The sequence below is a fragment of the Mauremys reevesii genome, linkage group 19 (genome assembly GCF_016161935.1).
Source record: "Mauremys reevesii isolate NIE-2019 linkage group 19, ASM1616193v1, whole genome shotgun sequence".
Taxonomy (NCBI): Eukaryota; Metazoa; Chordata; order Testudines; family Geoemydidae; genus Mauremys; species Mauremys reevesii.
In genome coordinates this window covers 22,726,359-22,752,553 of record NC_052641.1, presented here as the reverse complement: position 1 = coordinate 22,752,553, position 26,195 = coordinate 22,726,359, and the positions used below count along the sequence as shown (strand labels likewise).

Here is a 26,195-nt window from a genome sequence, read left to right as displayed (position 1 = left end):
ATACAATTCAGACAGAACAGCCACGAAAGTTGCTAACAGAACAATCCTCACTCTGGAAAACATATGATGGCCTCTCGGGCCTGCACAGAGATCTCCCATCCCAGGGAGAGTCATTATCTGTGTTCAGTGGCACTTTGGCAGATTGGATCCAGAAGCCTCAGAGAGGAGACTAAGGGAGAGGCTGGGGAATTCACCACTAAACCAGAAGGGGAAGATAACAAGAGAAAAGAAACATTTTGTGATAATACAGAGATGCTAAGAGAGATCCAGGAAGGATCAAGAGAACAGGAAGAGAAACACAAAAAACAGAACAGATTGTTGTATTGAGGTTCCATTTATCAAGAGTTACTAAATGGCTAATCAATGTATACAGATTGTTACAGTCCAATGAGCTAATGGATTCCTTATACACATCTGTAAGACATTACTCCAATCTCCAACATGCTTATAACATCTATTAATCATTTATAAACCTTAATAAATGGAGCCTTAATGTAAAGCTGATCATAAGAGGACAACTGGCAGGAGAGATTTCATACTGACCAGGGCAACAGAGATTTCTCCATTTTGGTCCAAAATCTCACAAGAACTGCTCATGAGATTCACGCACCACTGAATTTAAAAAACCTCAACTCAAGTCTGACCTCAAGCCTTCATACACAACCTCATCCAAATCCACATGAGAACCTGGAGACCTCAGGCCAGCTTGAACCCTGAGGAAACCTGTATGTGGAAGCCCCCTATTTAGATGGATGGACCAACCATACTCTGAGTTTTCCCAAAAGAAATTGGGGAAGCCTCTGGCTCCCAAGATGGGGTTTAACATTTCAGTACATTTAAAAAAAACCTGATGTTTATCTAAGAAGCCATTAATATGTTCTCTCTACAAGCCACTCCTGGCTTATCTAATCAATGTACCATTACAGCAGTTCCCTGCTGCATCACCCTCACTTCCCACACAACACCTTAGGTGCTGAATGGAGAGGAGGCAGGCTGTTAGAGTGGGAAAGGGCTCTATGAGACACCAAAACAGAATTGAGAGAAGAAAAAGCCACTTAGAGATTAATGAGTCTGCTATAGCATTAAAGGCCATATAACTTTTAGCTCGTGTAGTAGAGGCTCAAGCATTTAGCTCCAGAGTTCCCAGGTTCGATTCTGCCTGCCGACGACCGGGGTCTGTCGGTGTTACAAATGGGGGCTTGTCCAGGATTTTAACTGCGAAGCGAAGTCTCTGAAGCTCAGGATGCGCTTCCTCAGCTAGGGGAAGTATGTAACCCCCACACCTCCTGGGTGTGATGTTCTGTCCTCTCTAGTGGCACTGAGACCACTTAGAGATTAGTGAATCTACTAAAGGCCATGTGACTTTTAGCTCATGCAGTAAAGGCTCATGCATTAGCACCAGAGATCCCAGGTTCGATCCTGCCTGCTGATGATTGGGGTCTGTTGGAGGTACAGTTGCACCCGGGATCCCAAGGCAGCATTTAGAAAGAGTGGTTACCATGATCTCAGGGGACACCCCAATAGCCCACGTGGAGGTGGCTGGAGTACTACTGGACCACAGAAGTCACAGATGGAAGAGATTCTAGAGTCCATCCCTCTCCAAGTGCAGAAGATACAACCCCTCATCCCAGATAGAAGACATACCAGCTATTAAACTAATACTGTGTGTCTTGAAAGCGGTCACTAGAATCAGGGAAGCTAGTTTAAAAAAACCCACCCAATAACCATGCTCTTAATAAGGGGCATTTGAAGGAGTCAGGAACTTGGTCAGGTCTCATTCAAAAGATGAAACTAGGTTTGAGGGGACTGCCAGTTGTGGGGCTGTAAAACCTCTGGGGTCTCCCAAAAACATGGTGCAGCCAAGAGTCTGGCCCAGTATCAAAGGTCACCCAGGAGGGGATGCTGGAAGATTCCATGCTGTCTAGCTAAAGCACTTATATAGCCCCCATTCCATAGTATCTGAGCACCTTGTAATCATGTAGCAAATTTATCCTCACAATCCCCCTCCCCCCATTTTACAGATCAGGAACTGAGGCATAGAGAGACTGAGTGACTTGCTCACAGTCACACAGGGAGTCTAGGGCAGAGCAGGGTCACCCAAGTCCCAGGCTAGTGCTCTAAGCACTGGGCCATCCTTCCTCTACTCTGGAGAGACCGCTACCCCAATTCTGCATGTGGCAGGCTGCAAGGGACACATACTACAGAGAAGACCAAACCAACACACGTTGGAGGCTCTCATGCCCCAAGTAGCAGTTGCTCTGGCTAGCTGATATTCCCTGCTCCAAGAGCCCCAAAGGCTCATGCAAAAGGGACCATTTCTGATATGACAGGAATCTACTAGTTTCTTCTTTCAGCTTTTGGATACTAACATACTGTTCACACACAACCAAATCAAACCAGCCTATATCAGTAACACTAAAGCTAGAAGAGAATGTCAGGACTTCACCGCTAAAACCAAGGCTCTGGATTCCATGGAGTCCTAGTATGTCAGGCCAACACAGGCATGTTCTGATTCACACAGCATGTTCTGCACACAATGAGCCATGTGAAGAGTGGAGGAGTCAGATGAGACTGGGAGGAATGCCAAGTAGCTCTGTGAATTGCCTTTGTCATTACCGGTGTGTTCCAATTGTGAAATCTTTAATGGCAGGAGAACAAAGGCCAGGACAGTAAAGGAGGATTTGACCAAGACAATAGCAACCCTGCAATGAATACAATACTGAGAGTCTTCATCCTTGGGGAGAGGTAGGGGATCACATGTAAGACAAGGGATATTACTACACTGTGTACAGCTGAAGTGCAAATCAGAAAGAAGAACACAGCCACAGTGAGATATGCTTTAGCCACCATAATACCAAGCCCGAGGAACACATGGTTCATCTCACTGCCTGGGCCTGCGGTGCTCCAAGAATGATGTATCATCTGTTTTCATCTTTATCTGGACCACCCTGCCCCCAGCTCCATCTCTGGTGTCCTGGCTCTGTTTGTTCAAGCTTGACCTCAGTATTAGTTTCTTCCCAGTTACCATAACCATCTGGAATTCATTTCATTCCCTTTTGACTCTTGTTTTGCTGTCAGGTTACTTCTCCAAGTGCTGCATCACAGAATCTCCTTGCTCAGGGGCTTTTAACCTAGTCTGTGTAGATTATTCTTCAATAATAAATTATCCCTCCAAAATCTAGGCAAACAATTGACATGTTGTCATTTTACGTTTATACAGCAAGGAGCCATCACTTCTACTTATCACAGAAATGCAGCCACCTCTGGGATAGAAAGGGACTGCTTTTAAACAGCACAGCAATACTGCACAATATCTTAGTAAAGAAAGCCAAAAATATCACTGTCTAAAACGTCAGGGAAAATGTAGAATCACCACCACCACTCCTCTTCCATGCAGTGCCTGCTCCCTAGGATTTATTTCAGTGGGTCACAGCTTTCCCACGGCCCACTCAGCCAGGCTTTATGCTACACGCAGCAGCCAGTCAGGTGCAGCCTGTGGGGATGTCACTCTCGACACAGGGGAATAACTTTGCTCATATACATCAAAGAACTTGGATGAGTGTGGGGCACCAGTCTACTTCCTCATGCACACTGTGAAAGTAGAATGAATTATATTACAAAAATAGATAGGATTAAAGAAATGCTGTCTGTACCTTTAAGGAAAATCGCTGGAATGATGAAGTCCAGGTGTCAGGAAAACAGACATTAACATAAAACATTTGCACCGTTTAAGGGCAATTGTTGAAGCATTAGCCTTAGATCGATAGAAGTTAGTAAGGAAGTAGGATATGCATGCTATGCCCCAGGTGAATTTTGCTGTTTTACTCTTTTGTCCCTTTGTTTAATTTCCGCTCTTTTATCTGTATAAATAAGACTGTGTGGGCCTTGCATGGCCACTCACATTATCTGAGTGTTATTGGCGGAGCGCTTTGCTAATAAAAACAGAGTGGTCTGACAAATTGTGAGTCTTGATTCTAACTTTGACAATTTGGAGGTTCCACCGAGATGGCAACCGTCTTCACTGGGGCTGTGTGATCCCTGACCGTTTTGTGGGACGACCGTGGCAGCCGGCACCTGGGCATTTGGCCCAAGCGGTCCTCCTTCTGAACGGAAGGGTGCACAACCACAGTGAAGTCTACGCCATCGAACCTGTTGGTTCCCACTCTGTTCTGGTAGGGATCCCAGGATCTGGCATCAGGAATCTGGTCAGGTAATTATATCTGTGTTTTGTCCGGACTGAGGACTGTCCTGTCTCTGTGTCTATCCGTCCTCTCTGTGGAGTGTTTGAGTCTGGGTGCCGTCTCCGTCCGGGATTGGCCGACCAAGGGGTTCCTGTCCCGCGGTCTGAGTGAGTGAAATCTAAAGCCCTGGTGTGAAAGCAAGGGCGATTGAGGCAGTAGCCCGTGGGCTCCTTTGTGTGTGGCACTGGGCATCGCTCTGCCGAACCCAAATTTCCTTCTTGTGTGATTGGTGTGTAAAGTCCTCCTGTATGGGTAACCAGACGTCTAAGTCGGGCAGTTCCTAAAGGAACCCGGCTCATTTTATGCATTTTAGGAATGGTCCGGACTCCTGTAAATTTCTGGAAAAATGGTCTAGGCTAACTCAGGGAGATCCCAAAACTCAGTGGCCACTGTTAGGATCTTGGGAAAAGGACCGAGTAGACGTCTTAAAAGACAAACTCGGCCAATCTAAAACTAAATTGGCAAAAGGAGAGGTTGACTGTTTCATGCAATGGTGGGAAGAGGCAAATCGTAGATGGACAGACTCGAAACTCGCCTCTCTCAAAGATTCAAATGATAAGTTAAAAGCTTTATTGGAAACCTCCTCTCCCACCACCAGACCGCTCAAAAACCCACCCCGGATCGATCCAACCCCCTTAATACTCCCATCTCATTGTAAAAAGAACAAAAAGCAGGATCGGGCCCAGAAAAGCAGGCAAGCAACAGATAAAAAAAAAAAACAACAACTGAAAAACAGGTTGGAAGCCCTAAGGGCATAGTGTAAGGAGTAAGAAAAGCAGTAAGTGCAGGCATGAACCCCTGGAACAATACTTAAAATGGTGAAATCTGAGGTGATAAAGGTGTTATTTTGGGAGATAAACCAGTGATTTAAGGAAAGAGAGTGAAAAGTTAACTCTACAAAGGCTGTAAAGAATTAAGCAGTTAAACTTTGTGAAAATGTTAAAAAGGACCATGTTAAAGAGAGAGAATTCTTGGTTTCTTTGCAGCCATTCTGAAGGGAAAATGGGCCCTTTTCCAAAAGAATGCCTGTAAATAATCCAAATATATATAGAGCTATGTAAAAACAAAGCAGTGCAAAGGAATGTTAAGAAAAAGAAAATGTGTATGTATCTAGTTGTCTGTGAAAATATGTAAAGTTCTAAGAATCTAAACCAGCACATCTGGTTTGTAAAACTCCTGTTTTGTAGGTGTAAGATAAATTAGTTTTGTTTTTGTTTTTAATGCCACTAAAAATTCATTTGACTCTTAATTCAAAGTTGCAAAACTGACAGACCTTTTTGTAAGACACAGGTAATTAGTGTTGTTTGGCTTTGGGATTTAGCATTTAACCCTTAAGGGGTAACTTGATTCTTTATAAAATTTAAAATGTTTTTTTTAAATAAAAACCAAGTCATGGCTGCAATAGGGCAGTCAAAATCAGGAGAATAGGGAGAGATTCTGGAGTCTTTTTGTTTGTTTGGTTGTTTTTTTTTTTTTTTTGTAACAATAGCAGATATGAACTGTAGTAAAAAAAAAAAAAAAAAAAAAAAATTTTAACAGTGCCCCTCTGAAGCAACAGGTGAGGTGCATAAAACAAAAAGAAGCAATGTTAAAAACATTGAGCCTTAAAATGGCTCTGTGTAATCAGACTGTCACTTTTGATAAGGGTACATAAAAACTCTGTAAGAAAAAAAACAAACAGTTACATCGTATGTAAAAATTGATATGGCTAATGTTTAAAAAAAAAAAAAAGTTGTAGTATAGAAGAAATGTGCTTTTTCCCTAGAACATGTGCAGTGTATATTGTAAAAAGGGGTAAAAGAAATACAAATAAAATATGCTACTGAATTAAAATCCTATTAGGGCTCCAAAAAGAGCGCAATAGACTGTTTTCTTTTTCAAATCTCTGTGTGTTTTGTAAGCAGGAGTTAAAAGTGGAAAAAAATCAAAACTCTGGTAAAAGTTGATTGTGTCCCTTTTAAGGCAGAGTCTCTGAGCTCTGCTGATGGCTTTGAATCCAAAAACAACAACAACAACAAAAAAACATGGTATAACAAGATATCTTTAATAGATTTAATGCTAATGTTATTGTTTAATATTAAACATTAAAATAAATGTAATATTAGTAAGTACCCCTGTAACAACGTATAGTATGTATGATTTTTGAAAAAATCCTTTAAGGTAATATGGTAATGATGCTTCTCAGCTATTACCTGTGAATAAACTTAAAGCTTAACACAGCAGGAAAAACATTACAAACTTGGTCTGCTATATAAAAAGAAAAACTTGAGGTACACCATCTCATAAATTTAATAACTAAACAGTGAAATAATTTCCCCATAACCCTTAAAAAGTAGAAGCCATTAAAACCTGGCATGCCTATATAAAAAAAAAAAACCACAGGAAAATATGGGGGTAATTCCTCTGTTTTGCCTGCAATCAGCAAGGGTATTTGTAAAAAAAAGAAATATTTTAAGCAACAATCAATGCCACCCTGAAAGGGGTAGAAAAATGTTTTTTGTCTTTCAAAAAATCAAAAAAAAAAAAAGCTAATACCAGCTACAGAACAACCTATTACAAAAACAAATGAAAGTTAAAAAAAACATACTGCAATAGCTATAAAATGTACTGAAATGCAGATATTTAGAACATAAAATGTTTTGTGGATGCAGTATGTCTCCAGTACGGTAAGACAAAATTTGTTAAGTAAAAAAATTGTTATTAAAATTGCACACCAACAGGCTCTGGAAGCAAAGATATGAAAAGTTAGCCCACTCCACTGATTGCACCTGGGATCCTTCTGGCTACCTCAAACCTCAAGCCAGTGGGCTGGGGAGAAAGGGAAACTATTGGACACTAAAGGTTGTACCAAGTGAACTCCTCAAAAGTGGGTATGCTTATCCATGCCTGTTGCTCCAAAGCTCTGTAGTAAAAACACCTCACTAGGATCCTGTATGTGGGATAAAATTAATAATTAGGCCAAAGTATTGTATAACAGGCAATGTGTGTGTTAATTCTTGGGAAAAAGTGTTTTAAAAAAATAAAAGTGTTAGCAACCCACCAGTAGACAAATGTACATGTAATGTAAGTACTGTGTTTACCAATAATCACATTTACTATTTGCCACAACCAAAAAGTCTCAGCTTACTGTAAGCACTGATTTAGCTGAGTTCTCTATCAGTCTTGGCATTAAATGGCAAACAGTTACCCATTATCTGTTTAAAAAGGTAACAAAACAATGTGGAAAACAGAACCATTCATATTATCTGAATGGTCTCCCACAACTACTGGCATACTAATGTTACTACCCCTAATTGTTTTTGGTTTTAAATTGTATGTGTTTAATTAAAATGTTTAAAATATGCTGGTAAATAAAACAAATGTATGCACAGCTAAAGCCACAGGCCCAAATCACCTCCCAGTATTTTACTACATAAAAAGTGACACTGGCGATTGATAATCTTAGTGTCAAAAGGGGGATATGTAGGAGCTGGACTTTATAATGTATAATTTGATTTCATCCTACCAGCCACCCTTTTTAAATAGCAGAAAGAAATGACCCTCTGGGACTATAAGATTCTGTTTTCCCATATGCATTACAAATTGGGCCCTCTCTAACTCTTTGTTTTAAGATTTAGGTAGTAAGAGACAGGATTCTCTATTGTGTCTATGTTAAGTAAATTAGAAAAACATTGAAGGCCTGGGTCTCAATGTAAATTGTCTTGGTTAATTGTAAAACTTAGCAAGGTTTAATTTGCAATGCCTTTTTGCTCAATATAAAATACTACTGTTTGTATTCTCAATCTGTTTGTGTAAATAAGGAATGAATGCATCAGGAAAAGATAAGGTGTGAAGACCATTGTTATAGCCAGAGTCAAGAAAAGTAGCAAAAAGACTTAAAGAGTATCAAAGAATCATCAGGCACTGCTTACTACCCAAACTGCTGTTAAACTGTCTGGCATCTGCAGCATGAATACATGCTTTGAATGCACCACCCCAGTGAACCAATCATCACCTCAGGACCACGCAGAGTCAATTTTGACTCCAGAAGATGAACAGCCTGCAATACTGCCAGAAGCAGACGACTACCTAAAGCAAGGCCCAAGAAAAAGCAGTAGTGAGCCTAGCGCCTGCTGCCTGGTGGACATAAAACTGTGACTACAGTTCCCTCAGTTGAGGTTGTCAGAACCAGAAGGGCCCTGCCTCCAACATGTGGTGCCTGTTCCTCGGCTGTTGGTGTCTGAAGGTCGGGGGAGTCCACAATGACAATTCTTTTATCCAGCAGCAAGTGTGAATAGCTCAGACCCTTAATATTTCTAAATGCTGGGTCTGCAGCCACATCCCAGCCCACTGTCAAACTGATGTTCCTGTCCTGGCTCAATTCCCCAGACCTCACTGGAGGACCTTGTCCGTTTAACACAATATGGAACAGTAATGACACCTGGGAAGAGACTATTGGCAGTTCCTTTATCCCACTTGGGGGAGTAATACACCATGCAAAAAGGCTCCTGAGGTTACAAGCAGTAGTTGAAATAATGGCAAATGAAACCGGAGAAAGTTTAAAAACTCTGGCCAAAGAAACAGGGGCGGTCCGACAGGTGGCCCTTCAAAACCGTCAGGCATTGGACATAGTGCTGGCGGCCAAAGGAGGGACCTGTGCACTCATTGGAAAAGAATGTTGTGTGTATATACCTGACAATACCAATGAGGTAATAAATCGCGCTAGCCACTTAGAACAAATCGCATATCTTCCCCATGAAGAGCCGAGTTCTTTATGGAAGTGGCTAAGCAACCTGTTCAATTTCTCTGGCCTAGGAAACTGGTTGTTTCAGGGAGCCCTGACTATCCTGTTTGAAATCTTAGTAATTTTTGTATGTTTTCAGTTAATCTCCTGTTGTATCCAAAATTGTGTAAAATATGCCACCCAGGTAACTGCCCCAAAACAGAGTGCTAATATGATAATTTTAAATATTGCTGATGAACAAAAAGATAAAAAACGGTTAATATGTGAAACCCAGTCCATCGTTGGTCATGGCGAAGCGTGACCAAAAGGAGGGATTGTGAAAGTAGAATGAATTATATTACAAAAATAGATAGGATTAAAGAAATGCTGTCTGTACCTTTAAGGAAAATCGCTGGAATGATGAAGTCCAGGTGTCAGGAAAACAGACATTAACATAAAACATTTGCACCGTTTAAGGGCAATTGTTGAAGCATTAGCCTTAGATCGATAGAAGTTAGTAAGGAAGTAGGATATGCATGCTATGCCCCAGGTGAATTTTGCTGTTTTACTCTTTTGTCCCTTTGTTTAATTTCCGCTCTTTTATCTGTATAAATAAGACTGTGTGGGCCTTGCATGGCCACTCACATTATCTGAGTGTTATTGGCGGAGCGCTTTGCTAATAAAAACAGAGTGGTCTGACAAATTGTGAGTCTTGATTCTAACTTTGACAACACAAATTGGGGCAGTGGGTCCAAGATCTGTGTGCATTCGAACACCGACACATGCTCACAACACATGTACATGTATCACTGCAGTCTGTTGTTCTATTCTACTATTTAAATGCCCCAGAAAGTGACAGAAAAATCTTCCAGACACACCAACAGAGGGACTCACCCATGACACCTTCAGCGCCATCTCACATACTTCTTGAGCTGGGTGGCTGGGGACGCTGGTACTGTTGTCGACCTGCTGCTCACAGCCAGTGCCTGTGAATCCCTGGTGGCAACTGCACCTGAATGAGCAGGTGCCTCCATTCCTGCAAGGCTCAGATAGGCAGGTGCTCTTGGAGACATCACACAACCAGCTTTCCCAGCCAAAAGGGGCACAGACACAAAGCCCCCAAATGCATTGCAGCAGCTGGCACCATTTCCACAGGGGCTGAGCAAACACTCATCAATGTCCAGTCCATAGTGTCGCCCCTCAAAGCCTGCAAACAGAGTGAGAGGGAGCTCTATTAGGGAGCAGGCCGAATGCAGCCTGTCTCACTAACACAACATGCATATGGCATGGAGAGTTCCACCTGCGGGGAGACGACAGACCCTGCTGTGACACACAGCATCTTATTGCAATGGGAGCATTTGCCAACCAGACCACTACACATGGAACTGTGCCACAAGCTGCACTGGGTAGAGCTCTGAGGACCGGCACTGAGGGAGTTGCAGATTGGCCAGGCTTTAAAGCAGCCATTCTTATCATTAACTGTAAGAGCACATGGTGCAAAGTGCTGCTCCACATCCCCTTTGAGCTTAGTAAAATAAATGGACCAGTCACAGCCCTCTGGGCTGTTCAATAATTCCAGGTAGAGAATAGAACAGAAGCCATCTTGGACAAGGCTCCATCAAGCAGGGAAATAATGTTTCCTAGCAGCTGCTGCCAGAGGGTTGGTTATTCCTCCCATCCCGAGACCCAAAAGCCCCCTGGCAAACACGGAGAATGCTGCTGCTGCTGCTATGCTCTCATGCTGCATGTTTTATGCCTAGGGGACAGTATCATTATCCCACATTTAATGATAGGGAAACCGAGGCACAAAGAGGGGGCAAGGATTTGTCCAAGAAACCAGCAGCAAAGCTGGGACTAAAAACCAGGTCTCCTAACTCCCGGACCAGTCGACCATCTCTGCCCTAAACTGGAGCAAACAAGGTACTGTGCAGCGCAAGACAATAGTACAAAGGGGCTAGGAACTAGCTGTGCCCACCCACCTAGCAAAGCTCTCTCTGCACCTGGGGTTGCAGTATAAGAAAGGTCAGATTATGGGACATGCGCTGCATGGAGACTGGCTCTTACCTGCTCAGCAGCTACACATCCTCATTAATTCTATCCACACACTGGCCATGGTGGCAGGGGTCTGGCTGGCAATCGTCAATGTTAAACTGACAGTGGGACATGAAAGCCTGGAAAGAAAGAATCAATCATTAGCAGGAGCTATTACTGCTCAGACCTCTTGAAATTAGGGTCACTCAGTTCTCAAGATACCTAAAGAGAGACATACTCCACTCTGCCCTGCCCTTGGGTGCTCAGGTCACCAAGATAGCAAAAGTCTTTGGGGTTATTCAGACTTCCAGTGTCCCTAAACTGTTCAGATCCTCCTTCTGGAGTCTGACTAGAGCATGAGTGAGCTCCCCACTGGCTAGCTCCTGCCGCAGTGGGCATGGCTACAGAAAAGGACCCTGTCTTGCTAAAGGCAACATAAGCCAGTGGCAGAGCCCAGACTAGAACTATGACATTCCTGGAATCCAGTCCTGTCCACAGATCACTACACCATGCTGCTTCTCATTACAGTCTGCTCATCACCTGCAAGATAAGCAAACCAAGAGAACAACCCTCCAACATTAAAATGACAATTTCCAGGCAGCAACTAGGTGATTTGAGTCCAACAGGCCCGTTCCGCATCTGAGCTCAGCAATGCCCAAATCAGCATGCAGGGAAATAATAGGGACCTTTATGCAGAGGGCTCTTTATGGTACAAGATATGAAGTTCTCCAGACCAAGTAGGATGACGAGAGACCCCATACATTTTCTGTACTATTCATTCAAATTGCAGGACTAGAACTTCTGCCAAAAGGGGAGGGCTTTATTCTAATAGATACTCAACATTCAGCTATAGCAGGGGTGGGCAAACTTTTTGGCCTGAGGGCCACATCGGGGAATAGAAATTGTATGGGGGCCATGAATGCTCACAAAAGTGGGGTTGGGGTGCGGGAGTGGGTGAGGGTTCTGGTTGGGGGTGCGGGATTTGGGGTGGGACTGGGGATGAGGAGTTTGGGGTACAGCAGGGTGCTCTGGGCTGAGACCGAGGGGTTTGGTGAGCAGGAGGGGGATCAGGGCTGGGTGGGGATTGAGGTGTGGGGAGAGACTCAGGGGTGCAGGCTCTGAGCAGTGCTTACCTCAAGCTGCTCCCGGAAACAGTGGCATGTCCCTTTTCCGGCTCCTACATGGAGGCGTGGCCAGACGGCTTTGCATGCTGCCCCATCTGCAGCTCCTATTGGAACACCAGAGGGGGTCATTGGAGCTCGTAGGAGCCAGAGCAGGGCCATGCCGCGGCTTCCAGGAGCCGCATGGTGCAGCCCTGACTCTGTGCCCCGGCTGGAGTGAATCATAGAATCATAGACTTTAAGGTCAGAAGGGACCATTATGATCATCTAGTCTGACCTCCTGCACAGGCCACAGAATCTCACCCACCCACTCCTGTATAGTGCACATTGTGCGGCCTGACCCTGTGCCCTTGCTGGAGTGAAGCCGAGCTGCATGGTGCCACCCCTGACCCTGCTCCCCAGCGGGAGCTTTTGGGCCAGCTTAAAACGGCTCATGGGCCGGATGCGGCCCATGGGCCATAGTTTGCCCACCTCTAAGCTACAGCCACCTGCTGAGTGAGTTCCTTATTCCTTAGGCTCCCCCTAGTGCTCACCCCATCCCCTGGCCAGGTTGAATTAATGGGAAAGGGCTCACTTCTGTTCATTACAGAGAGGAATTCTCTGCTCATCTCTCTCTACAAAGTTCTTCTGTTGGACTGAAAGAGGAGCACCCATTTCTGGACATGCTGAATAGAACCGGGCCTTGGTCTACCCTGGGTACTTATATCACGCTAGCGCACCATGATGTTAGATGCGAGACAGCTCTCATGGTAATCAAGGACTATCGTGGTTGACAGAGTGCCATCCGGTCAGCATTAACCCAAGTGTAAACCATGACCAATGGGCACTGGTTTTAAAACACAACAGTCCTGATCTACCTGGATTGTTTAACATTGTATCAGTTAATATACAAGACAGGGGCTAATGTGCAGCTACAGTTCTACAAGATGAACTCATCTTTTATATGCAAGTGCAGTCCAGAGACCCCAGCTCCAATATACAATCTCAGTGCGAGCAGGGTATGACCTGAGTCTCAGCTCACCTTCCCCCTTAAATAAGCACAAGGGCTGCTTCAATCCACTCCATTTTATGAAAAATGGGTGTAGTCCTTGTGCAGACAGACTCCAGCCATGAGCTACCAGTAAATGCACTGTCTGGGAAAGAGAAGTAGGTACCTAGTCCAGTCAAAAGCATCTGCAAATAGAGCCAAGTCACATGTGCCTGTTCTTCTTTCACGCTGCCTGCACTGTTATTCTGAGACACAGAGCAAGGGAGGAGGGGACTGACACGCCTTGCAAAAGGTGAACCTGCTATCAGTGGCCACTGGGGAAAAGGATGACACAGCATCCGATAGGCCTGCTGGGACTGAGGGCTTGTTTAGGGTCACGTTGGGCCTAAGCTAATGAAGCTTGCACAGGTCAGGCCATCTGCTTCCTTCATTATAATAATAAAAAAGCCTTAATCCAGCACCTGCCTTTGAGGATATCTGAAGTTAATTTTTCAGCATTCTGGACAGAAATGGTATTGGGCTTTGCCAGCACAAACAGCAGCCCATCTCTGTCTGGTTCCCCAGGGCACACAAACCCCAGATGGGGAATTAAACAGCTTAGTCCAATTAAAGGACCTTAATGTAAGTCAGTTAAGGCACTGATTTGTTAGGCTCGCCTACATTTCCATAGGAGGAAAACAATTGGGAGGATCTGTTATCTAAAGCGTAAGCTCCAAGTCCTTAGTCATCCTTGCTAAAATCCTCCCTGAACTGGTCATGGTTTGTGCCACCTCCACATTACTGCTGCAGCCCAGCTCCAGCATAATCTGCTCTTTACCATAGTATTAAAATTAGAGCCAAGGACACAGCTGCTTTCCTCTGTGTAACACTAATTATGGGAGACTTAAACCCAGTATAACAGCAAAGCCTCTATTCCCAGCAGGCAGGAAACTCCCAGAGCCAGAGATGCAGGCCAGGAAAATGGGCAGTTTGGATTAAATGGAGGGGTGGCTTTAGTACTAAGTATCCACTTTAGTACTAAGTATCCTCTTTCTGTTTTCATTCTCCATGTAACACATTCCCTCAAAGAACTCAGAGCTGTACTTCCAGACTTTCACCAAGCAAACAAATACCCGAACCTTCCCAGCCCCAGACCATCGTAATACTCAGCACTTGCCATTCAAAGAGTGGTACAAGTCTACACCGAACCCCATAACCTCCTGGCAGGTAGTGCGGCATTACTCTATTACAGATGGGGAAACTGAGGCACATAGCGATGCTGTGACTCTCCTAATGTCACAGAAGGATATGGTCTCAGAGCTGTGATTAGAATTTGGGAGTTCCTAGCCACACCTGCATTAAAGGAGAGAGCCTCACTCTCCCGAGGGAGGACTCATGATTGAATACAAATTCTATTCACCCCAAATAAACAATACGGCCACAAGAGAGCAGTCACCTTGGAGACAACTTTGATTTGTTTCTGATTTATGCCCCTTGATAATCTCAAACCCCTATTACCCCAAGTTCACCTAGCACCCAGGTCCTTCCCCCTCTGGATTTGTCAGGCACCAGCAAGAGAAATTCATCACATCCCTTCAGTTGCAAAAGGACTTGGAATTAGGGCAGATGAGCCAGTTCTGACAGAGAATGAACCACTCAAAGCCAACATGAGGAATTTAACTCCCTAGGCCCTTCTGCTTCCAACCACAGCAGGGAAATTCCAAAATACTACAAAGATGGCTGGGAGTTTTAGAGTTTCCAGCGTGACCAGCAGCAGCAGCAGCTCCAGAAATCTCACTGGAAAGCCCCTTCTGGAGAGAGCTCCAGGTAAGTTTTGCAAACTGAAGATGCTCAAATAAGGTTTGATATGTGGAAAGTTTGGGGCTTTCCAGGATCATATCTTAGTAGAGTTGCACACTAGAGTGAACAGTGGACAAGCATTATATCCCAGGACATCCCTGAAGAATGCAGAACCATCATTTTTCTAACTGGCCACCAGATGTCCCCTTTGCACTACCCAAACACAACCAACCAGACAGTTCTGTCAGAGAGTTGCAAAGAAAACCAGGCTTTTTTTTGCAATACCCTTGGATTTAACTTATGAAACAGACTCGGTCCATTTCAACCAGCCAGCACCAGGCACTATCTAAGGCCCCCTTTCTGCAATCCTCACTCTCCATAAGCCAAGCAACAATTTTGCCTGTTTGAGGACTGAAGGCTCAGAGCCACTGCTAAAACCTGGCAAACCATACCAAGCCTGATTCTGGACACTCTGACCAAGCCTCTGTGCACTCTCCAGGCATATTCGGCATTCTAATTTCCCATCACTGCTGATTAGTGCTATCCGTGTATAAACCCATGCAGCCTCCTCTCTGGACCTGATACATCCTGTGATTGCAGAACGCCTGGTGTGTGACACCAGTCACTCCCACATGAAGGCACAGAGGTCTGAATCAATGGGCCAGAGGGAGCAGGCAGATTGGAGTCTCGTAACATAGCGAGCCCATGGAGAGATGGGTTGGAGAGGCAGAGCTCAGATCCACATCCAACTTTCCCAGAGCACAGAAGGGGTTTGATTTCAGACAGGACTCTAGCGTTTAGGGATACAGGACAAGACCGTTCCATATTGTCCTTTTTTTAGCATTAGTCTGGGTAGTAAGAGTTGCCTGGAATACATCTGTGGCTGAAGGTCAAAGCTTGATGCAATGTACAGGGTGCACACATAGCCAGTGGGTTTGCAGTCTACCTCTCCCCAGTGCTGCACCAATGCTTGGAAAAGGACAGCTAGCAGATGCCATCTTGTGGTGAGAGACTATAGTTGTCTTGGATTGCAGCAGCTACAGGACTCAAGAGAGCATAACCACAAGGGATGGTTTATTCTTGTCAATTGGTTAATACAGTAGGCTGCTTCTGTGAAAGTCTGCATTAACGGAGACACTGGGGATACTGCTGATGCTGTGACAGTAAGACCACAAGCACCAAGAAATCAGATCTCAAAACAAAACTTCCTCTGATCAAATCCTCCTTCTCATGGCAAATCCCAAAGAGACATGGCCTCCGTGAAGATGAAGCATCACCCAGATCGATCTCTGGCTAGATCCTTAAGGTGATCTGATGGTATATTCAGTATATATCCATCAGTGGCAATCATGTCACATAAGTTTTTGGAGCCCACATGTTCTTCCTCAGCACCAGTGTTTCACTTCATCCTCATGATGTAAATGCAACAAACCCAGAGGGCTTCATCTGATCAAAGAGCACCAGCAAAATCAGGGAACAATCCTGCACTGGCCCAAGGGAGTTGTGGGGGATGGACTAGAGAGAACACAAATGAACCAGAGACAGTTACCCACTAGTTAGAGATAACCTGGCCTTCCTGGCACCAGTGATCCCCACTAAGTATGTGTGCCATGTGCAGAACCCAATAAAACACTTCATTCATTCAGAACAGGGAGTGTATGACCTTTAGCAAGGGATCCATCTATTTTTAACTCTCTTGAATGTACAGCACCTGCCCTAGTTGAGCACATGCTGCTGCAATCCTGTGGGGCAGCTTGCAACCTCTGCACAGCGCAGAGGAGATGGAGCCACTCTCCTGCTGAGTTATCCCTAAGGGGAGTTACAGAAACCAGCCCCTAACTACACAGGTGCCTCTTGGCCTATGTGCAACCCCACTGAAGTACTCCAGGGGGTCTCTAAGCCCCTCTGATCTGCTTCCACTGCCTACAGCCACTTCACCGGAGGCAAATCCTTCTAAGAGGCCCCTGTGGGGAGACAGGATAGTGTGGATGTTGATTGGCTAATGGGGAGCAGCTAGCAAAGAGGGGGGGAGGAGGAGAGTCTCCTCAATAAAGAGTTAACAGGAAGCAAGAGACATCTGACATGTTGCCTTGGTCTAAGAGGGTATCTTGGAATTGGGTTTATTATGGGAATTTGTGTGACTGTTTATGAGCATTTCAGAGTAATCCTGCCAAATAATTTTCCTTCTTTTTCCACGGGACTATCATCACTGAAAAGATGCCACTCAGAGCCACTAGAGGGCACTGCTGGGTAGTTTTCTGATCCACCAGCCAAGAAGTGTGGCTCTTTAAACTGGCATGTTTAATGCTATTCACAGCATTGCAGACAGCCCCTGAATCACATAGGTGCCTGGTACACACAGCAGACTTCATGGGAGAACCTAAACAATCAGCATGGAGGGAAAACTGAGCCACGACCAATAGGAGCCCTGCAGTTAGAGCTGAATTACAGGTGCTGTGCTCTGAACCGTGGCTGGCAAATGCCCTGCAAATGGAATGCTCTGCATATGCTCAACCCTCAGGGGGCAAATGGGGGTCCTACCCCAGCCAGAACTGAAGAACAAATGCATCGAACTGGGGCCCGTGAGCAAGAGCCGGCAGAGCGTGTCCTGCAGACAAAGTTCTACCACATGTGGCTCATAGCTGCCTGCATCTTTGCTACAGAGATGAGGCTTATGGGGACTACATGTCCCAGCATATACTGCTCCATTTTCTTCTGCAGTCTCCACAGGCCTCTCTTGTACTAACAGTGACGGGGAAGGGCTGCTGTCTTCAGTAAGTGGGGCCTCTGACTCACAGCATATTGATGACGTTAAGCAAATTTGGGCATATTCCCCCAGCAGGAAGGGGAGCAAGTTCAACACGGTGGGTCACAGTAGAGGCATGTAGGGAGCAGGGGTCTTTTCCTGTTTCTGGAGTCTCTCATTTCTAAATGCTCCAGGACACATTTCCAATACTCTGTTTCCAGAGGGTCACTTCATCCAGCTGGGTTCCATCCCTCCTGTGCCCAAGCACACTGTCAGCTATTGCTCATGCAGCTGGCTCACATGAATCAGAGAGTCTCCCAGGACAGCAGGGCATGTCAATATAAGCAAGGCCTCACCCACTTCTAGAAAGAGAGGAAAGCATGCAACGCACTAGTGACCACATGAGGACACAGCATAGAAAATGGTGTATTGGGACCAGTCTGTTAGAAATGCACTGATGCAGTTAATGGTTTGAGAACAAGGTACACACAGAACACCCCTTCTCCATGGCTAGGCAGGCCATTAAGCTGCACGTCGGACGGAGATCATTACTTGAGGTAACTCATTTTCCAAGCTGAACTTTTCACATCCCCACTGTTTTGGGTAAATGACAATCTCAAGGACCCTTCAAGGCCATGTCTGGAAAAGTCAGTTCCAGATCTCCCTATTTCCCTAACTTCCCAACACAAGCAACATCTAGCGAAGCCGCAGCCATCTTTTTTCTCCTGCTGCCAAAGAATGATCACGAATGCTGAGATGAAGAGCAGCTCCTAAGCCCTCACAGCTAACTCATTAACTTGCAACAAAAACCACCAGCACGTGTGTTCATGAAAACTGGAGCCTTTGGCCCAGATGACACCTTGAACAGCAGTTTAACTCTGGGAAGTGACCAGGAGCACAGAGCCCACTGCCTACTGGATGGGAAAGGATCAGACCAGAACTCTCCCAATACTGCTTAATTTAAAACACTTCAATGGCAATACTCTTCATTTGCTTATTCCTAGAGCCCTGCAAATCCATGGCTACAGATGCGGATATCCACGGTCACGTCTCTACTTATTCTTCCTCTGATCTCTTCCTCCCAAGTAAAGCACAAGAAGCAAGGCAAGCAAACCACACTCAAATGCTATGACAGTGCTTCTAATTTGAGAATCCACTAACCCCAGCATTGGTTACCGCACCATCCTCGGCAGTTCGGAGTTGCTCTGGTGCAACTAATGAAGAGAAGTTCTGCACTCACTTTTCCCTACTGAAACATGCTGCTCCATTACAAGAGGAGGTAGGATGGAGAGCTCAGTGCTGTGAAACGGACCTTTTTGTCTCCAGCTCACACAGGAGAATCCAGCCCAAACTCGTAGTGGACAGAAGTTAATAGTAATGGCTATTTGATGGCCCCTATGTGCAATGAACTGGTAGGTGCTCTAAGGTAGCTAATTTCTTATCACAAAGTCTCAGAGATTTTGGTCTACAATTTTGGACACTATTGTAATACACAGAACATTACAAAGATGAGGGGAGAGAGAACTGTCCAAAAGAAAAATTCTAGGTCTCAGAGTCTCATCTCCTTCTAGGATTCAAGTAGGAAGAGAAGGAATTAAAATCAATTAGTAAAAATAATTGCAAAACCAGATTTAAAAGATAGGGGGATTAGCGTGGTCTGAATGTTAAATGGATGTATATATGGCAGCATGAGAAGCTGGGTATTTGTCGGGCACTGGAGTTAAATGTTATAGACAGATATTGATTTGTTTACTCAGGAGTAAACTTCATTTGAAGAAAGCAATTAACTTTAATTACAAATACACTAGTTCTGCATACATCTCATAATGAATCATATGTATATTTTCCCCCTGTATGCCTATTATTATGGCCTGTGCCAGAATGGAACAATCTTTTCCCCATCCTTTCTACTCAGGCCTAGTAAATTGCTCACAAGGGATTAATGGGAACCTGCCTAAATCCCGTAGAACTAATGGGGCCTCTAAGGAAGGCTGAGGAATAAGAAATGTATCACTGTCCTACATGAGGAATCAACAGACAACTCTCTCCTCCCCACTAGCAGAGTCAGGCTAGTTCCCAAAATGCAACTCACCAAGCATAGAAGCCCCAGGATGTTCTATCCTCTGCAAGGAGTATTAAAGCCCATTGTCCTATATGTAACTAGCTAACAGAGTGTGACAATTCATCACTGACACAAACATCGGATATTCCATTTAGCAGAGAACAAAGCAGTGGTCTCTCTCTCTAAAACATTACAATACAAAGAGTGCATCAGTCATTAGCACACCCTTGTGGAGTCCCAGTGTCAGGCCAGAACAGGGTTCCAATAATTCAGGGTCCAAAACAAAATTTTCTTTGAGGCACACTGATATTTGGACACAAATGCACGGCAGACAGCTGCCACTGCAGCAAAACACAATGCTGCCCAGTCCAATTCATTCATCCCTGTTCAGCCACAATGCAGCTTCAGGAGCCGAGAAAAGCTCCTGTACCTTAGACACAGAGAGAGAGAGAAAGCTGGAGCCAGCACACCATGGAGGAGTTGTTTCCCTGGAGCCATTAGTCCTGTTCAGTGATTACACTGTCAGCTCAAGGAGAGAAGTTATTGTACAAACTAACAAGAGTGATGTGGAATCCATAGTGTCAGCCAGGTGTCAGGTGCGAGATCCATAGAACCCAGCAAGGACAAAATGGTTATGTATTAATAGCTGCAGGATATTGGGAATTTTGAACAGATGTTAATAGAGTGATCTCACACTACTTGCACAGCCACAGAATGCTAATGCTTCCAAATATCAAAGTCATATCGATCCCCAAGAAGTGCACAGTGAGAACAACTGATTGCACTAAAGATACCAGGGAAACCCTCTTGGAAAAGAGAAAATCTGTTTGACCGAGAGTATATCTAGTTGCTGGGATTCATATATGTATAAAATCCTGTAAACCACTGAAAGAGGAGTCCAGAAAATAAAGGAAACATGGGAAAGATAAATGCACCTTTATTTTAAAGGGACATTCTCAGGTACAATATAGCTGAACTTGTAGTCTTTGGCAGTGGAGAGAATGGTTTTACAAAACTCATTAAGAGAGAGTTTGTCTGGATTTAAAACATTCCCTTGGGGTGCAGGGCCATCCCTAGCCATTTTGGTGCCCTACACAGCTCCACCGCGGTGGGTCTGTGTGGGGACCCAGGCCTCTGTGGGGTGGGGGGTGGTTCCAGGCCTCCATGGGGAGAGCAGGTGGGGGGGTCTGGGGGGGGGTCTGGCCACTTCCTGCGGGAAGTGGAGTAGCCCAGTCCCAGCCTGCTCCGCTCCCCTGGCTCCCAGGCTTGGGGGGCAGGGGGGAATTGCCCCCCAGCACTCACCAGCAGCACGGCTGGGAGACAGGGGAGCAGAGCAGACTGGGGCCGGGCCGCTCAACTTACTGCTGCCGATGAGTGTAGGGAGCCCAACCTGTGAAGCAGTCCTCAGGGGAAGGGCTGGTTGGAGTGGGGGGCGGGTCTGGGCCAGAGTGGGGGTGGGAAGAGGCGGGGCTGGGCCGGGGACCATGGGGAAGAGGCAGAGCAAGGGCTGGAACAGCACGCAGCTGCACAGGGCACCAGGAAATTTGGTGCCCTATGCAGCTGCATACTTTTCGTATGGGTAGGGACGGCCCTGTTGGGGTGTTTGTGCCCGGACATTGCAAGAAAACCAAGGAGTCATACTGAAGTAGAACCCCAGAGTTATGAACACCTGGGGAGTAGAGGTTGTTCATAACTCTGCAATGTTCATAACTCTGAATAAAATGTCATGGTTGTTTTTTCAAAAGTTTGCAACTGAACATTGACTGAATACAGCTTTGAAACTTTACTATGCAGAAGAAAAATGTTGCTTTTAACTGTCTTAACTTAAATGAAACAAACACAGAAACAGTTTCCTTTCCGTGTCTCATCTTTATTTAAACTCCCCCTTTATGTTTTTTAGTCATTAACATTTAACACAGTACTGTACTGTATTTGTTCTGGTTTGGGGTTTTTGTCTCTCCTGCTGCCTGATTGCGTACTTTCAGTTCCAAATGAAGTGTGTGGTTGACTGGTCAATTCGTAACTCTGGTGTTCGTAACTCTGAGGTTCTACGATGGACCAAAACAGAAAAATGTACTAATATGTGTTCACGATTCTAGTGAAGTGAAGTGAAAAGAGTATAGAGCCAGCACCAATGGTGCAAAGGGACTGCAAACTATTTTCAAACTAAATTCAAAGGGGGAGTCTTTCTACTTTAATCCTCCAAGCTGTTATTCATAACGCAGGTCAGGGCTTTTAACTAAAAGAAAAAAGAAAACTCATTGCTACCCTATAGTTTCCCTTTAAAGCACGAGACATTTGAGGGTTTCTGTTAAACAAGGGCTGCAAACCCAATGCAGCTGGGAAACGCATTTGTTTCCTTTGCTTTGCTATCTGGTTAGCTCAGTACTACACACTCTGTTGAAGATAAAACGCTAACCACCACTCTGTACGAGGGGCCCAAAACATGCAGTGCTAAGCACCTGCTACCCCCATTGTTTTCAACAGACATGGAGGGCATTCAGCACCTCACAGGACAGGCTTAGCACTTTGCAGGATCAGACTCAAGGAAAACAAGGCTGCAAGTTACCAGGTTGCTCAGGGGTGTTATTCCTTCTTTACAAGCTAGAACTTAGCTCCTCCAGGCTTTCCTCAAAGGCTAGCAGAAAGATCTCTCTAAAGTTCATTCTCACGGATGCAAAAACCAAGAGGATTTCAGAATCCTGAGAAGTCTGGTAAATTTCATACTTTATCCTTGACTGGTTCGGTAGGGTTTCAAGCAAAACAGTGGCAGAGCTGAGAAGAAAACCCACATGTCCTGAGCCCCAAGTCTAATCACAAGACCACACTCCTGCAACAAGCTGTGAATAGAAACTCACAAAGAATAAGGAATGAGAGCTATGAAAACAAGAAAAGCTTCCCACTCCCTGCAAGCCAAGACATTTGAGGGTCTGTTCTCTGCTTCTGCACATCCATCAAGGGTGGAACAAACCTTGCAGTAATGCACCTTCAATAAACATTCCCTGGATTTAACATCCACAAGATTTGCTCTTTTGCTGTGTCCTCACACAGGGACTCATTCTGCTTCTTCTGAAGTCAATGAGGAAACTTTGAGCACGCAGCAGCCTCATCGTTCACTGAACTCAGTGGAAGTTGTTCAGCACCTCATAAGACCAGACCCCTAAATATCTGTCTGCACTTCCTCCCTTAGATGTTTCCTCTTTACACTCCTCCAAGTGCACTTCTGATGGCCACTCCAAAAAGAGCTGTGATCAAGAGATTTGGGAGATATAGCTATACAACATTATTGTAATGAATTCCCCAGCCCAGTTCAGTTTTCTGTCACTTTCACAAATATTCAGGATATCAACAAGAAATATCCCTCCACCTAAAGAAAAATAAAACCAGTAGAAAATATTACATTGTTTTCCTTTCACAACTTGTTGCCATGCCCCAGATATGCTAGCGTCTCTTGTAAATAGCCTGTCTTCACCTGTAGCTCTCTACAGAAAGAAATGCTTAGCATCTGCTTTGAGTCAGACACAAGAAGCCGCTAACACGACAGCTCTGCAGATAACATGCCAATAGTAGAACCACACTCAGGTTCTCGCTATCCTGGCAGCCTTGCTATTTCCCCAAATTGCAACCTCCTAACAATAGCTTTGTTCTTTGAGGCTTACAAGAGCATACATAGCCATTTACAGGAATCTTGGATGGAGCTCTCTGCACTGAGGTTAACAGACTTCTTCAAGAAAGTTACAGTGCCCCTTTTGTCCATATAAACAAATCAATCTATATATATAAATGGGCAAACAGCATTTTAAAAGTGAAGAGATAGCTCCTCAGCTGGTATAAATCAGCACATCTCCACTGAAGTCAATAGAGCTATGCTTGTTTACACCCACTGAGAATCTGGCCCGGAGACTACTTGTAGGGAAAGAAAATGGCAGCTGTGGTGATTTTGGAAGCAGCATCTCAAGTCAGAATATTTCATGCCCTTTGAGCTTCCTGTTCAAACAAGTCCAAAAACTCAAATAATAGCACCAAGTTTCTCGAGGTTTTCATCTAACGCTATGAATCAGCTCCAAATTCATCTATAACCTGTTGACAGGCTTACAAAGCTGGAGCTGGTTTGGGGCTCACAATGAAACCCAGAAATATTTTGCTTCATTTACTGATATTTTGCATGGTCAGCTCCAGTTGCATTCAAATGACACCATAGAAGGAAAGTGGGATCCACTCGTGGCAGTCACAGAGTCATTCCATGAGCTGGCTACTTCAGTCAAAGTGGTGGGAACAGAATGGAATGCTGTATTAGAGGAAGAAACAGCAACATGTCTGACTATGGGTTCTGTGAAAGACTACTGGAGACAGTAGAGCACCTAAAGGAAATTGGGAGCCATTCATGATGAGGGAATAGGCTGCAGAAACATCTTCAGAAAAAGTTCCGAAAAGTTGCAAAGACTGCATTTAATGTACATCCTGATAAAGGTCAGTTAAGAACAGGGAGGCATGCTGCAGTGGAAATGCAGAGACACATCATTCCTAAAGCAAAGGGCGTAAAAATATTAACAAACAGGTAAAAAGCAGGACTGGGAGCTCCACAAGCAGCAGCATTAAATTAAAAGGTTTAGAATTTGTTCAGAGAAGAACAAGGCGAAAGGAGTAGGAGGGGAGTAAGGGATCAAGAACACCATGGCAGAGCATTCTCACGGATCCTTTGCTGGCATCTGTGCAGAAAAGGAAGGAGGTGGTAGGGATTCAGACCACACTCTCTATAGATGGCAACAGAAATGGGACCACATTATGAAACCTTTATTTACACTGGAGAGAACTTACAGTAGTCCCATGATGGAGAACTTGCCCACCTTGGTGAGCATTTGTGTGGACAGCCTCACTGGCATCAAATGGGAGCCAGTGCACATTAGTGTAAGTAAAGGTTCCACAATCCAGCTTATGGTTTTAACAATACTGGGCACTCTTGAGACAGACAGAACATTAGGCCCACTTAACCATTTCCCTGCTAATACACAGGCAAAACTCACCCCTCGGATCTGTCCCTCCCACTCAGAGTTGAGACCCAGGGGCAGGATAGCATAGATCTGTGGATAAGAAGAGGACTTTGCCTCCAGACTCTTTAGTCTCACCATCTCCAGCATCTGGCACTTTTCACACACAAGGAATCTGCACAAAACAAGTAAAAATAAACATTTAAGAGCAAGGGGAGGGGAAAGATTCTTAATCTGCATATTTGCATGAGACTACCCAGCAGGCTCTTTTACAGCCCAGCTGTCCCCTAATTGTGCTGGGGCCTGAAGCCTGGGGAAGCATTGGGTGGTTTGGACATTTCTTGCCAGATCACAGAGATCTTTATCATTTGGTTTCCCAGACAGAATAATGGGAAGTTTTCCTCCTTCCTGGCTTTTATTGTGTTATCCAATATCTTGTCATGCCATAAACACAAGTAGCAATTCATGAAGAAATGAGACTGCACAGCATATCGGAGAATAAATCCTTTTACTCATTCAAACCAGAGCTGCCAATGAATTCATCCTGGTACCTGAGAATTAGGCAGTGGTTCCATTGGTGCCTGAATAGCACCATCGCACTAATTGCTGCTTGTGGAGGAAGGGGAGGAGCAGAAATTCTCTGTGACTTTTGTCTCAGTCAGCTGGCTCTGTATTGGCAACTCTCAGTCATCAGAACCATTATGATAGATAATGCAGCTGCACTTTCAGCAGGGACCACGTGCAGATGTATTTTGTAGTTTTAGGATGGGCTTTTTTCTTTTCTTTTTCTTTTTTCTAAAAGGGTAATAAAATCCAAAATACTATTTTGCATTCAAGCATGTTCTGCACCTTCAAAGAATGGGAAAAACTAGCCACTGTGCTTTGTATTTATTATTCAATTCCTAATGATTGCCCAAATGGCTCTCAAACTGTGGTCTGCAGAACACAAAGGTCCTCGTAGTCAGTTATGGCCAGGCTCCTCTCTGCCACTTTGGCAGCATAAAGAAGCTTTAAAGTAGGCAGAAATAGCTCTCTAAGAATCCCTTCTACTCAGGACCCTGAATCCTCCTCCATCCCCCACCTGCACCAGCCCTGCTGCCAGCCCCCAATACAAGGGGCGTGGCTGGAATACACTGCAATATAGCTGTTCTTCCCAGGGCTCATAGGAGACCGTGAGGAGCAGAGCATGAGGCAGAGCAGTAAAACGTCCTCTCTAATTTACACTACGGACTGGGCAGGTCCCTGCAGGGTCCTGCACACAGGGAGTATATGTAGCATTCCTGGGTGGTCTCGGAGCTTGATTATGTCTTAGTGGTGAAGCACCTGTTGGTCACCCAGCACTAAATAGGTACAAGGGAAGAAAGAATATATAGGGTTGGAGATGGAGGAGGAGCTAACCAAGCAAAAGTAGGTTTGTGACTTAATACAACATGGGGTCAAGCACCAATAACTGTCAGTATTTTGGGACAGAACACAGTATAAGCTCCATTTCCATAGAGCCGATCTCATTAAAGGTGACCAAAACAATTAATTTGTG

The 26,195-nt window shown here is 44.8% G+C and overlaps 1 protein-coding gene across 5 annotated transcripts in view; it reads right to left on the bottom strand.

Annotated features, from left to right (window-relative positions):
• CRB2 (crumbs cell polarity complex component 2) overlaps positions 1 to 26,195 on the bottom strand; it is a 131,434-nt gene that overhangs the window by 64,797 nt on the left and 40,442 nt on the right. For 4 of the 5 annotated variants that reach the window (XM_039506488.1, XM_039506489.1, XM_039506491.1 and 1 more), the window contains 2 exons: positions 11,008 to 11,114; positions 9,838 to 10,150 (listed from right to left, as the gene is read on the bottom strand). In XM_039506488.1, coding sequence (XP_039362422.1) covers positions 9,838 to 9,841 — 4 coding nt within the window. In that variant the 5' untranslated portion in view covers positions 9,842 to 10,150; positions 11,008 to 11,114. Of the gene's footprint in view, positions 1 to 9,837; positions 10,151 to 11,007; positions 11,115 to 12,107; positions 12,124 to 26,195 lie in introns of those variants that run through there. The other variant, XM_039506492.1, reaches the window with a different exon arrangement.